General features: G+C 46.9%; 1 protein-coding gene across 3 annotated transcripts in view; it reads right to left on the minus strand.

Annotated features, from left to right (window-relative positions):
- Positions 1 to 3,628: 3,628 nt before the first annotated feature.
- Positions 3,629 to 15,602, minus strand: part of LOC118381219 (keratinocyte-associated protein 3-like) — a 23,837-nt gene continuing 11,863 nt past the window's right edge. The window contains exons 5-8 of one of the 3 annotated variants that reach the window (XR_008070035.1): positions 13,158 to 13,304; positions 12,606 to 12,985; positions 6,434 to 6,631; positions 3,629 to 6,304 (exon numbers count right to left, since the gene is read on the minus strand). Coding sequence is in view for 2 of the 3 variants with exons in the window: in XM_052469290.1 (XP_052325250.1) it covers positions 12,629 to 12,985; positions 13,158 to 13,304 (504 nt within the window). In the remaining variant the exon portion in view is untranslated. Of the gene's footprint in view, positions 6,632 to 10,949; positions 12,986 to 13,157; positions 13,305 to 15,602 lie in introns of those variants that run through there. The other 2 variants (XM_052469290.1, XM_052469288.1) reach the window with 2 other exon arrangements.

Consider the following 15,602-nt stretch of genomic DNA (forward strand, 5'->3'; position numbering starts at 1 on the left):
CGCGGGAGAGTGACTGTTAACATCAGGCATTACACTGTTATTACCACACGGGAGAGTGACTGCTAACATCAGGCATTACACTGTTATTACCACACGGGAGAGTGACTGCTAACATCAGGCATTACACTGTTATTACCACACGGGAGAGTGACTGCTAACATCAGGCATTAATTACACTGTTATTACCACACGGGAGAGTGACTGTTAACATCAGGCATTACACTGTTATTACCACACGGGAGAGTGACTGTTAACATCAGGCATTACACTGTTATAACCACACGGGACAGTGACTGCTAACATCAGGCATTACACTGTTATTACCACACGGGAGAGTGACTGCTAACATCAGGCATTACACTGTTATTACCACACGGGAGAGTGACTGCTAACATCAGGCATTAATTACACTGTTATTACCACACGGGAGAGTGACTGCTAACATCAGGCATTACACTGTTATTACCACACGGGAGAGTGACTGCTAACATCAGGCATTAATTACACTGTTATTACCACACGGGAGAGTGACTGCTAACATCAGGCATTACACTGTTATTACCACACGGGAGAGTGACTGCTAACATCAGGCATTACACTGTTATTACCACACGGGAGAGTGACTGCTAACATCAGGCATTAATTACACTGTTATTACCACACGGGAGAGTGACTGCTAACATCAGGCATTACACTGTTATTACCACACGGGAGAGTGACTGCTAACATCAGGCATTACACTGTTATTACCACACGGGAGAGTGACTGCTAACATCAGGCATTAATTACACTGTTATTACCACACGGGAGAGTGACTGCTAACATCAGGCATTACACTGTTATTACTACACGGGAGAGTGACTGTTAACATCAGGCATTACACTGTTATTACCACACGGGAGAGTGACTGCTAACATCAGGCATTACACTGTTATTACCACACGGGAGAGTGACTGCTAACATCAGGCATTAATTACACTGTTATTACCACACGGGAGAGTGACTGCTAACATCAGGCATTACACTGTTATTACTACACGGGAGAGTGACTGCTAACATCAGGCATTACACTGTTATTACCACACGGGAGAGTGACTGCTAACATCAGGCATTAATTACACTGTTATTACCACACGGGAGAGTGACTGCTAACATCAGGCATTACACTGTTATTACCACACGGGAGAGTGACTGCTAACATCAGGCATTACACTGTTATTACCACACGGGAGAGTGACTGCTAACATCAGGCATTACACTGTTATTACCACACGGGAGAGTGACTGTTAACATCAGGCATTACACTGTTATTACTACACGGGAGAGTGACTGCTAACATCAGGCATTACACTGTTATTACCACACGGGAGAGTGACTGCTAACATCAGGCATTACACTGTTATTACCACACGGGAGAGTGACTGCTAACATCAGGCATTAATTACACTGTTATTACCACACGGGAGAGTGACTGCTAACATCAGGCATTACACTGTTATTACCACACGGGAGAGTGACTGCTAACATCAGGCATTACACTGTTATTACCACACGGGAGAGTGACTGTTAACATCAGGCATTACACTGTTATTACCACACGGGAGAGTGACTGTTAACATCAGGCATTACACTGTTATTACCACACGGGAGAGTGACTGCTAACATCAGGCATTAATTACACTGTTATTACCACACGGGAGAGTGACTGCTAACATCAGGCATTACACTGTTATTACCACACGGGAGAGTGACTGCTAACATCAGGCATTACACTGTTATTACTACACGGGAGAGTGACTGCTAACATCAGGCATTAATTACACTGTTATTACCACACGGGAGAGTGACTGCTAACATCAGGCATTACACTGTTATTACTACACGGGAGAGTGACTGCTAACATCAGGCATTAATTACACTGTTATTACCACACGGGAGAGTGACTGCTAACATCAGGCATTACACTGTTATTACTACACGGGAGAGTGACTGCTAACATCAGGCATTAATTACACTGTTATTACTACACGGGAGAGTGACTGCTAACATCAGGCATTAATTACACTGTTATTACTACACGGGAGAGTGACTGCTAACATCAGGCATTAATTACACTGTTATTACCACACGGGAGAGTGACTGCTGTGTGTGTGTGGTAACTCTGGTCCTGTCAGACCATAGTGTGCTAACATCAGGCATTACACTGGGATATTTTAAAGTCATTTCGAAGTGTGACACAAAAATGATGTTTACTGTGACACACACAATTGATGTTGAAATCTTCCCAAAACTCCTAATTAATGTAAATAAGATAACATTTAGTGAAACGATTCAGGAATTTTATTTAGGAAAAATAAATACGATATTCATATACAAACACCTTCTTTGGGGGGGAGGGGACTCCAATGGGGTGGGGGACTCCAATGGGGTGGGGGACTCCAATGGGGGAGGGGACTCCAATGGGGGAGGGGACTCCAATGGGGGAGGGGACTCCAATGGGGTGGGGGACTCCAATGGGGTGGGGGGACTCCAATGGGGTGGGGATTGGAGTGGGGGACTCCAATGGGGGAGGGGACTCCAATGGGGTGGGGGGACTCCAATGGGGTGGGGGGACTCCAATGGGGTGGGGGACTCCAATGGGGGAGGGGACTCCAATGGGGTGGGGGGGACTCCAATGGGGTGTGGATTGGGGTGGGGGACTCCAATGGGGGAGGGGACTCCAATGGGGTGGGGGACTCCAATGGGGTGGGGGACTCCAATGGGGAGGGGACTCCAATGGGGTGGGGGACTCCAATGGGGTGGGGGGACTCCAATGGCGTGGGGGGACTCCAATGGGGGAGGGGACTCCAATGGGGTGTGGATTGGGGTGGGGGGGACTCCAATGGGGGGAGGGGACTCCAATGGGGTGTGGATTGGGGTGGGGGGACTCCAATGGGGGGAGGGGACTCCAATGGGGGGAGGGCACTCCAATGGGGGAGGGGACTCCAATAGTGGTCCTTCTGTAGCTCAGTTGGTAGAGCATGGCGCTTGTAATGCCAGGGTAGTGGGTTCGATTCCCGGGACCACCCATACGTAGAATGTATGCACACATGACTGTAAGTCGCTTTGGATAAAAGCGTCTGCTAAATGGCATATTATTTATTTATTTATTTAATGGGGTGTGGATTGGGGTGGGGGGGGACTCCAATGGGGGGAGGGGACTCCAATGGGGTGTGGATTGGGGTGGGGGGACTCCAATGGGGGAGGGGACTCCAATGGGGTGGGGGACTCCAATGGGGGGAGGGGACTCCGATGGGGTGGGGATTGGGGTGGGGGGACTCCAATGGGGGAGGGGACTCCAATGGGGTGGGGGACTCCAATGGGGGGAGGGGACTCCAATGGGGGAGGGGACTCCAATGGGGTGGGGATTGGGGTGGGGGGGACTCCAATGGGGTAGGGGGACTCCAATGGGGTGGGGGACTCCAATGGGGTGGGAGGGACTCCAATGGGGTGGGAGGGGACTCCAATGGGGTGGGGGGACTCCAATGGGGTGGGGGGACTCCAATGGGCTGGGGGACTCCAATGGGGTGGGGGACTCCAATGGGGAGGGGGAATCCAATGGGCTGGGGGACTCCAATGGGGTGGGGGGCTCCAATGGGGTGGGGGACTCCAATTGCTGGATGACACATAACCGTTTGAACAACACACACAAAATCTCCATGTAGTTTACACAAGAACCACAGAGCCACGTTAAAGAACCATGTCCTGCGAGACAGACAGCATCCATCCCATAATGACACCCTGAAAACCTACAAGGAAAGATATTTGCCCCCCCGTTTTATGATTTTCTCTATTTTTGCATATTTTTGATACTGAATGTAAATCAAATCATCAACCAAAACCTAATATTAGATAAAAGGGAACCTGAGTGAACGAATAACAACAATATACTTATTCATTTAATGACATGGGTCCCACAATGTCTGATGAACACTGCACTAAAACACTGCATTCCACAGTAAGAACCTCATACCAATGGTCAAGCATGGTGGTGGTAGTGTGATGGTTTGGGGTCCAGCATGGTGTTGGTAGTGTGATGGTTTGGAGATGCTTTGCTGCCTCAGGACCTGGACGACTTGCCTTAATAGAAGGAACCATGAATTCTGCTCTGTATCAGAGAATTGTACAGGAGAATGTCAGGCCTTCTGTTTGTGAGCTGAAGCACAGCTGGGTCATGCAGTAAGAAAATGATCCAAAACACACAATCAAGTCTACATGAAAATGGCTAAAACGCAATAAATTTGGAATGGCCTAGTAAATGTCCAGACCTAATCCCAATTGAGATGCTGTGGCAGGACTTGAAATGAGCAGTTCATGCTTGAAAACCCACAAATGTCACTGAGTTAAAGCAGTTATGCATGGAAGAGGGCGCCAGAATTCCTCCACAGTGACGTGAGAGACTGATTGCAGTCATTGCAGCTAAAAGTGGACTGATCAACTACAGGAAGTGGTTGGTTGGAGTCATTGCAGCTAAAAGTGGACTGATCAACTACAGGAAGTGGTTGGTTGGAGTCATTGCAGCAAAAGGTGGACTGATCAACTACAGGAAGTGGTTGGTTGGAGTCATTGCAGCTAAAGGTGGACTGATCAACTACAGGAAGTGGTTGTTTGGAGTCATTGCAGCTAAAGATGGACTGATCAACAACTACAGGAAGTGGTTGGTTGGAGTCACTGCAGCTAAAGGTGGCACAACCACGTATTGAGTGTAAAGGGGCAATTATTTTTAAATTATTTTTTATTATTTGATGACTTTTCCTAAAGTGACCACAACATTAGAAAAAGTGAAAGATCGCCTTTGTTCATATTTCCGTTAAAGCTGTACACCATCAGGGTACAAAGGTTGTCTTAAGGTCATTTTTGACCTGGCAGTTATACAATAATTTACACACCACAAAAACCACAAAGACACAAAAACACTGAGAAATTGAGATTGTGTGCTACTGATTGAACTCAGCCAGTAGCTGAAGAGGAATATCACCATGGTTGGCATAGTTAGCCTGTTAGAACTCTAGGGGCAGTATTTCATTTTTGGATAAAAAGACGTGCCCGTTTTTAGCGCGATATTTTGTCACGAAAAGATGCTCGACTATGCTTGGAATTGATAGTTTTGGAAAGAAGACACTCTGACGTTTCCAGAACTGCAAAGATTTTCACTGTGAGTGCCATAGAACAAAATCTACAGGCAAAACCAAGATGTTTGAGTGACCAGGAAATCAACAGGATTTTTGAACGCACGTTTTCCATGATCTCCTTATATGGCTGTGAATGGCACAGGAATCAACGGACACTTCCTATCGTTTCCCCAGGTGTCTGCAGCATTGTGACGTATTTGTAGGCATATCATTGGAAGATTGGCCATAAGAGCCTACAATTACCAAGTGTCCCGCATGGTGTCTGCGTGGAAATTGGTGCGCAAAAGTCAGGTCCCAGTATTTTTCCATCCGAATCAGAGAAGAATGCACGTGTCTAGGACTGGCATTTCAATGAAGAGATATATGACCAAACACCTTGAGGATTGATTCAAACAACGTTTTCCATGTTTCAGTCGATATTATGGAGTTAATTCGGAAAAAAGTTCGACGTTTAGGTGACTGAATTTTCGGTTAGTTTCGGTAGCCAAATGCATAGTAACAAAACGGAACGTTGTGTCCTACACAAGCATCTTTCAGGAAAAACTGGACATCTGCTATGTAACTGAGAGTCTCCTCATTGAAACATCTGAAGTTCTTCAAAGGTAAATTATTTTATTTGATCCCTTTGCTGGTTTTTGTGAATGTTGCGTGCTAAATGCTAACGCTAAATGCTACGCTAGCTATCACCACTCTTACACAAATTATTGATTTTCTCTGGTTCTAAAGCATATTTTGAAAATCTGAGACGACAGGATTGTTAAGAAAAGGATAAGCTTGAGGACAGGCATATTTATTTAATTTATTTTGCAATTTTCAGAAATCGCTAATGTTGCGTTATGGTAATGAGCTTGAGGCTGTAGTCACAATCCCGGATCCGGGATGGGGCGGCTTAACAGGTTAGAAAGAACGAACCTGAGCTCCCCCCTGCACTCCTCGAAACAAAGGGGAAAGAGGCCTTCTCATCAAAGTTTGCCTTCACCCTCACCACCACTCTAGTTTCTTACCTCCCAAAGAGGAACAAGAATGTGGTCCTCCTGAGCACACTGCACAAAACGGCTGAGATCGGTGATGGTGAGGACAGGAAGCCAGCCATCATCCTGGACGACAACCACAGCAAAGGAGGCCTGGACAACCTGGACGACAACCAGAACTTACAGCTGCAGGAGGATGACTGCCCCCCCCCTGACCCCTGGTCACCCTCCATAACATTGTTAATGTGTCCTCATACAATGCCTTCATGTTATGGAACAAGATCAACCCACCTGGATGCCTGATAAGCAGAACAGGAGGAGAGTGTTCCTGGAGCAGCTGGGAAAGGCACTTGTAACCCCACACATTCAAAGAAGGTAGTGCCTCCCCTGCACAGCAGCCTCTGCAGCGCTTGTGAAAGCTGTTCAGGTGGCTAAATCTTGTCCTGATCCACCTGAGGCTGCAGCTTGGGCAGGCAAGAGGGGGAGATTCTGCCCCCCAAAGGAGAACTGTTAAACAAATACTATGTGCTGCACATGTGAGAAATACATCTGCAAAGTCCATGCACACACACACCTGCATACTGTCCTACATGTGATAATTAGAGTTGATTGATTTACAGTGCCTACAGTGCGAAAAGTATTCCATGATAGCGCCACCAGGCGCAGTGTGGTATACGTACATTCTCTTTTTAATGAATGAACAAAAACAACCAAACAACCAAACGAAACGTGAAGCTATACAAACTAGTGCTGAAAGGCAACTAAACATAGACAAGATCCCACAACTAACAATGGGGAAAAATGGCTACCTAAATATGATCCCCAATCATAGACAGCGATAAACAGCTGTCTCTGATTAGGAACCATATCAGGCCAACATAGACAAACAAAAACACTAGATGACAAAAACCCTAGACATACAACAACTAGAGTACCCACCCTGACCTAACAAAAATATATAGAAACAGAGATATCTAAGGTCAGGGCATGACACCTGCAGCAATGCACCCCCACAACATGATGCTGCCACCCCCATGCTTCACGGTTGGGATGGTGTTCTTCAGCTTGAAAGCCTCCCCCTTTTCCCTCCAAACATAATGATGATCATTATCGCCAAGCAGTTATTTTTTTGTTTCATCAGACGAAGAGAACATTTCTCCAAAAAGTACGATCTTTGTCCCCATGTGCAGTTGCAAACCGAAGTCTTGACTATTTTTATGCCGTTTTTGGAGCAGTGGCTTCTTCTTTGCTGAGCGGCCTTTCAGGTTATGTCTATATAGGACTCGTTTTACTGTGGATATAGACTCTTTAGTACTTGTTTCCTCCAGCATCTTCACAAGGTCCTTTGCTGTTGTTCTGGGATTGATTTGCACTTTTCACACCAAAGTACGTTCATCTCTAAGAGACTGAAAATGTCTCCTTCCTGAGTGGTATGACAGCTGCGTGGTCCCATGGTGTTTATACTTGCGTACTATTGTTTGTACAGATGAATGTGGTGCCTTCAGGTGTTTGGAATTTGCTCCCAAGGATGAACCAGACTTGTGGAGGTCTACAATTTTTTTCTGAGGTCTTGGCTGATTTCTTTTGATTTTCCCATGATGTCAAGTAAAGAGGCACTGAGTTTGAAGGTAGACCTTGAAATACACCATGAAGACCAAGGAGCTCTCCAAACAGGTCAGGGACAAAGTTGTGGAGAAGTACAGATCAGGGTTGGGTTATAAAAAAATATACAAAACTTTGAACATTCCACGGAGCACCATTAAATCCCTTATTAAAAAATGGAAAGAACATGGCACCACAACATACCTGCCAAGAGAGGACCGCCCACCAAAACTCACAGACCAGGCAAGGAGGGCATTAATCAGAGAGGCAACAACGAGCCCAGAGATATCCCTGAAAGAGCTTCAAAGCTCCACAGCGGTGATCGGAGTATCTTGTCCATAGGACCACTATAAGCCGTACACTCCACAGAGCTGGGCTTTACGGAAGAGTGGCCAGAAAATAAACATTGCTTGTCCTTAACGTAGGAGACTCTGCTAGCTAGCCAACAGCTAACAGCTAACAGCTAGCCAACGTCACCACACGTCTACTGATTCGAATTCAATCACCGGTCAGGTAGTATCACATTTTCATTTCATTTCATTACAGTACAACGGTTTGATTTGTTTGATCGTAGCTAGCTACATAGCTAGCTACATAGCCGTCTTTGTTTCAAAGATAATTGTGTAGTCTAGAACGATTTCCTAGGTTAGCTAGCCAGCTATTGTCGTTCTTTTAACGCAACGTAACGTAAACAACACTGCTAGCTAGCCAGCTAGCCCCCGAATAGCAGCACTGTAGAAACTATTACACTCAACGGAACGACTTGATTAGTGTAGTGTCAACAACGCAGCTACTGCCAGCTAGCCTACTTTAGCAGTACTGTATCATTTTAATCATTTTAGTCAATAAGATTCTTGCTACGTAAGCTTAACTTTCTGAACATTCGAAACGTGTAGTCCACTTGTCATTCCAATCTCCTTGCATTAGCGTAGCCTTTTCTGTTGCCTGTCAACTATGTGTCTGTCTATCCCTGTTCTCTCCTCTCTGCACAGACCATACAAACGCTCCACACCGCGTGGCCGCGACCACCCTAATCTGGTGGTCCCAGCGCGTACGACCCACGTGGAGTTCCAGGTCTCCGGTAGCCTCTGGAACTGCCGATCTGCGGCCAACAAGGCAGAGTTCATCTCAGCCTATGCCTCCCTCCAGTCCCTTGACTTCTTGGCACTGACGGAAACATGGATCACCACAGATAACACTGCTACTCCTACTGCTCTCTCCTCGTCCGCCCACGTGTTCTCGCACACCCGAGAGCTTCTGGTCAGCGGGGTGGTGGCACCGGGATCCTCATCTCTCCCAAGTGGTCTTTCTCTCTTTCTCCCCTTACCCATCTGTCTATCGCCTCCTTTGAATTCCATGCTGTCACAGTTACCAGCCCTTTCAAGCTTAACATCCTTATCATTTATCGCCCTCCAGGTTCCCTCGGAGAGTTCATCAATGAGCTTGATGCCTTGATAAGCTCCTTTCCTGAGGACGGCTCACCTCTCACAGTTCTGGGCGACTTTAACCTCCCCACGTCTACCTTTGACTCATTCCTCTCTGCCTCCTTCTTTCCACTCCTCTCCTCTTTTGACCTCACCCTCTCACCTTCCCCCTACTCACAAGGCAGGCAATACGCTTGACCTCATCTTTACTAGATGCTGTTCTTCCACTAACCTCATTGCAACTCCCCTCCAAGTCTCCGACCACTACCTTGTATCCTTTTCCCTCTCGCTCTCATCCAACACTTCCCACACTGCCCCTACTCGGATGGTATCGCGCCGTCCCAACTTTCGCTCTCTCTCCCCCGCTACTCTCTCCTCTTCCATCCTATCATCTCTTCCCTCTGCTCAAACTTTCTCCAACCTATCTCCTGATTCTGCCTCCTCAACCCTCCTCTCCTCCCTTACTGCATCCTTTGACTCTCTATGTCCCCTATCCTCCAGGCCGGCTCGGTCCTCCCCTCCCGCTCCGTGGCTCGACGACTCATTGCGAGCTCACAGAACAGGGCTCCGGGCAGCCGAGCGGAAATGGAGGAAAACTCGCCTCCCCGCGGACCTGGCATCCTTTCACTCCCTCCTCTCTACATTTTCCTCCTCTGTCTCTGCTGCTAAAGCCACTTTCTACCATTCTAAATTCCAAGCATCTGCCTCTAACCCTAGGAAGCTCTTTGCCACCTTCTCCTCCCTCCTGAATCCCCCCCCCTCCTCCCTCTCTGCAGATGACTTCGTCAACCATTTTGAAAAGAAGGTCGACGACATCCGATCCTCGTTTGCTAAGTCAAACGACACCGCTGGTTCTGCTCACACTGCCCTACCCTATGCTCTGACCTCTTTCTCCCCCTCTCTCTCCAGATGAAATCTCGCGTCTTGTGACGGCCGGCCGCCCAACAACCTGCCCGCTTGACCCTATCCCCTCCTCTCTTCTCCAGACCATTTCCGGAGACCTTCTCCCTTACCTCACCTCGCTCATCAACTCATCCCTGACCGCTGGCTACGTCCCTCCCGTCTTCATGAGAGCGAGAGTTGCACCCCTTCTGAAAAAAAACCTACACTCGATCCCTCCGATGTCAACAACTACAGACCAGTATCCCCTCTCTCTTTTCTCTCCAAAACTCTTGAGCGTGCCGTCCTTGGCCAGCTCTACCGCTATCTCTCTCAGAATGACCTTCTTGATCCAAATCAGTCAGGTTTCAAGACTAGTCATTCAACTGAGACTGCTCTTCTCTGTATCACGGAGGCGCTCCGCACTGCTAAAGCTAACTCTCTCTCCTCTGCTCTCATCCTTCTAGACCTATCGGCTGCCTTCGATACTGTGAACCATCAGATCCTCCTCTCCACCCTCTCCGAGTTGGGCATCTCTGGCGCGGCCCACGCTTGGATTGCGTCCTACCTGACAGGTCGCTCCTACCAGGTGGCGTGGCGAGAATCTGTCTCCTCACCACGCGCTCTCACCACTGGTGTCCCCAGGGCTCTGTTCTAGGCCCTCTCTTATTCTCGCTATACACCAAGTCACTTGGCTCTGTCATAACCTCACATGGTCTCTCCTATCATTGCTATGCAGACGACACACAATTAATCTTCTCCTTTCCCCCTTCTGATGACCAGGTGGCGAATCGCATCTCTGCATGTCTGGCAGACATATCAGTGTGGATGACGGATCACCACCTCAAGCTGAACCTCAGCAAGACGGAGCTCCTCTTCCTCCCGGGGAAGGACTGCCCGTTCCATGATCTCGCCATCACGGTTGACAACTCCATTGTGTCCTCCTCCCAGAGCGCTAAGAACCTTGGCGTGATCCTGGACAACACCCTGACGTTCTCAACTAACATCAAGGCGGTGTCCCGTTCCTGTAGGTTCATGCTCTACAACATCCGCAGAGTACGACCCTGCCTCACACAGGAAGCGGCGCAGGTCCTAATCCCGTCTTGATTACTGCAACTCGCTGTTGGCTGGGCTCCCTGCCTGTGCCATTAAACCCCTACAACTCATCCAGAACGCCGCAGCCCGTCTGGTGTTCAACCTTCCCAAGTTCTCTCACGTCACCCCGCTCCTCCGCTCTCTCCACTGGCTTCCAGTTGAAGCTCGCATCCGCTACAAGACCATGGTGCTTGCCTGCGGAGCTGTGAGGGGAACGGCACCTCAGTACCTCCAGGTTCATCCACCTCTGGCCTGCTCGCCTCCCTACCACTGAGGAAGTACAGTTCCCGCTCAGCCCAGTCAAAACTGTTCGCTGCTCTGGCCCCCCAATGGTGGAACAAACTCCTTAGTTATCTTTGTTTTCTTTATTAGTTTGGTTAGGTCAGGGTGTCACAAGGGGTGGTTTGTTGTGTTTGCCCATGTCTAGGGTTTTTGTATGTTTATGGGGTTGTTTACTAGTCTAGGTGGTTTGTATGTCTATGGTTGCGTAGATTGGTTCTCAATTAGAGGCAGCTGTTTATCGTTGTCTCATATTTAGGCAGCCATATTCCTTGGGTAATTCGTGGGTGATTGTCTATGTATTAGTTGCCTGTGTCTGCACTTATTCTATATAGATTCATGTTTGTTTTTGTAAGTTTGTTGAAGTGTTCTTCGTTTCATTAAAATAGAAGATGTATTCACATCACGCTGTGCCTTGGTCTCATTGCATATGGAAGAAGATACTCTGGTCAGATGAGACTAAAATTGAGCATTTTCGCCATAAAGGAAAAACGCTATGTCTGGCGCATACCCAACACCTCTCATCACCCTGAGAACCCCATCCCAGGGACTGGGGAACTGGTCAGAATGGAGGGAATGATGGATGACGCTAAATAAAGGGAAATTATTGAGGGAAACCTGTTTCAGTCTTCCAGAGAGTTGAAACTGGGACGGAGGTTCACCTTCCAGCAGGACAATGACACTAAGCATACTGCTAAAGTAACACTCGAGTGGTTTAATGGGAAACATTTAAATGTCTTGGAATGGCCTAGTCAAAGCCCAGACCTCAATCCAACTGAGAATCTGTGGTATTACTTAAAGATTGATGTACACCAGCGGAAGCCATACAACTTGAAGGAGCTGGAGCTGTTGTACCTTGAAAAATGGGCAAAATCCCAGTGACTAGATCTGCCAAACTTATAGAGACGTAGAAAGTATTGACTTTGGGGGAGGAGGTGAATAGTTACGCACGCTCAAGTTTTCCGTTAAAATATTTTGCATCTTCAAAGTGGTAGGCATGTTATGTAAATCAAATGATACATACCCCCCCAAAATAGATTTTAATTCCAGGTTTTAAGGCAACAAAATAGGAAAAATACCAATGGGGGTGAATACTTTCGCCGTACCTGGGTTAGGGATTATATAGACGGGGTATGGAGCAGTACCTGGGTTAGGGATTATATAGACGGGGTATGGAGCAGTACCTGGGTGTTCATCGTCATCATCATTATATCCAGAAACCTTGTTCCAGCAGCTCATGTTCCTCTTGGGGAACCAGCTGCCCCCCGTCAGACCACCTGTCTGAACTTCCTCTCTGATTCTGATGCTTAGGACGAAGAGGCTGCCGCTGGGACTTGAGATGAGACGGGTTCGAGTGATGAAGAGGAGGAGGAGGAGGAGGAGGAGGAAGAAGCTGCCGCTGGGACTTGAGATGAGACGGGCACGAGTGATGAAGAGGAGGAGGAAGAGGCTGCCGCTGGGACTTGAGATGAGGCGGGTCCGACTGAAGAAGGTGTCGATGAAGGGGATGACCGGGTACTGAGCTAGTGAGAGAGGGCGGCTCTGCGGATGCTACTGTGTTTATCTGAAACACACAAAAACACGCAGATAGGTTAAAACACAAAGCACCCAACACTGGGTGGGAGGCTGAAATAAATACATGTACAGATTTTTTTGTGCGATTTGAGCAGTAATTTGTGTTTTGGGGCACAGTTCAGAAGGAGCCAGTACGGTGTCTGAGAAGTGCCAAACCTCACCGTTCTACCGTGGTCCCTGAGCCTGATCTTGCGAGGGAAGCAGGGTAGACCCAGGAAAGAAACACACACAGAGAAACACCGCACTGACAAAACCAGCTGGACAATAGAGATCACGATCAGAGGAACCCACAGGATCAGTGTCATGCTCTGGAAAGAGGAGAGAGACAGATCAGTTTATCTCTCTCTGTGTGCATCTGTCTCTCTCCCTCTGTCTCTCTCTCTCTCTCTCTCTCTCTCTCTCTCTCTCTGTGTGCATCTGTCTCTCTCTCTCTCTCTCTCTCTCTCTCTGTGTGTGCATCTGTCTCTCTCTCTCTCTCTCTCTCTCTCTCTCTCTCTCTCTCTCTCTCTCTCTCTCTCTCTCTCTCTCTCTCTCTTGTGTGTATCTGTCTCTCTCTCTCTGTTTCTCTCTCTCTCTGTGTGTGCATCTGTCTCTCTCTCTCTCTTTCTCTCTGTGTGTGCAAGTGTGTGTGTGCCTGTGTCTGTGTGTGTGTGTGTGTGTGTGTATACAGCAAACACCAGATGGACTTTAAAAGTAATGTACACATGTAAAGAAAAAAATAGTAATCTGGAGAGAGACAGAGAGCACGGAATGTGTACAGTTATAAATTCCTTTTTCCTTAACACCATGGGGCGGTTTCCCAGACACAGATTAAACCGAGCGAATCGTCATCTACACTCTTTATACTCCAGGACGGGGATTAATCTGTGTCCAGGTTTTAATCCGTCCCATGATGTCATTGGCTGGATTAGCTAGATAGACAGTTACCCAGCAGGTTTAAATCAGTCTATTTAAACATCAAGAACTATAACCGTTCCATATCGCATCGCTCAAGGACTATAGGTCCAAAGGTCCCATTATATAGCAAACTAGCACAGTCCTGCTAGTTTAAAGGTCCCATTACACAGCAAACTAGTACAGTCCTACTAGTTTAAAGGTCCCATTACACAGCAAACTAGTACAGTCCTACTAGTTTAAAGGTCCCATTACACAGCAAACTAGTACAGTCCTACTAGTTTAAAGGTCCCGTTACACAGCAAACTAACACAGTCCTACTAGTTTAAAGGTAGATAGCCTACCTGATTTCTCAGGTCTAAATCAGTATATTTAAATGTCAAGAACGATATAACCATTATATAGTGTAACCCTCGAGGACTGGTATATCTCTGACTATACATTATATAGTGTAACCCTCGAGGACTGGTATATCTCTGACTATACATTATATAGTGTAACCCTCGAGGACTGGTATATCTCTGACTATACATTATATAGTGTAACCCTCGAGGACTGGTATATCTCTGACTATACATTATATAGTGTAACCCTCGAGGACTGGTATATCTCTGACTATACATTATATAGTGTAACCCTCGAGGACTGGTATATCTCTGACTATACATTATATAGTGTAACCCTCGAGGACTGGTATATCTCTGACTATACATTATATAGTGTAACCCTCGAGGACTGGTATATCTCTGACTATACATTATATAGTGTAACCCTCGAGGACTGGTATATCTTTGACTATACATTATATAGTGTAACCCTCGAGGACTGGTATATCTTTGACTATACATTATATAGTGTAACCCTCGAGGACTGGTACATCTTTGACTATAGGCTAAAGAAATGTGTCTTGTCACCTAAAACACTCACAAACTTCTACAGATGCACAATCGACAGCATCCTGGCGGGCTGTATCACCTCCTGGTACTGCAACTGCTCCGCCCACAACCGTAAGGCTCTCCAGAGGGTAGTGAGGTCTGCACAACGCATCACCGGGGGCAAACTACCTGCCCTCCAGGACACCTACAGGACACCCACCCGATGTCACAGGAAGGCCATAAAGATCATCAAGGACAACAACCACCCGAGCCACTGCCTGTTCATCCCGCTATCATCCAGAAGGCGAGGTCAGTACAGGTGCATCAAAGCTGGGACCCGAGAGACTGAAAAACAGCTTCTATCTCAAGGCCATCAGACTGTTAAACAGCCACCACTAACATTGAGTGGCTGCTGCCAACACACTGACTCAACTCCAGCCACTTTAATGATGGAAAAATGTATGTAATAAATAAATATATCACTAGACACTTTAAACAATACCACTTAATATAATGTTTACATACCCTACATTAGTCATCTCATATGTATATACTGTACTCTATACCATCTACTGCATCTTGTTTACATACCCTACATTAGTCATCTCATATGTATATACTGTACTCTATACCATCTACTGCATCCTGTTTACATACCCTACATTAGTCATCTCATATGTATATACTGTACTCGATACCATCTACTGCATCTTGTTTACATACCCTACATTAGTCATCTCATATATACTGTACTCTATACCATCTACTGCATCTCTGCCTTTCGGGCATTTCTCATCCATATATTTTAATTTACATATTGTTATTCATTCCTTTACA

This window comes from Oncorhynchus keta, chromosome 19, assembly GCF_023373465.1.
Source record: "Oncorhynchus keta strain PuntledgeMale-10-30-2019 chromosome 19, Oket_V2, whole genome shotgun sequence".
NCBI classification, from domain to species: domain Eukaryota; kingdom Metazoa; phylum Chordata; class Actinopteri; order Salmoniformes; family Salmonidae; genus Oncorhynchus; species Oncorhynchus keta.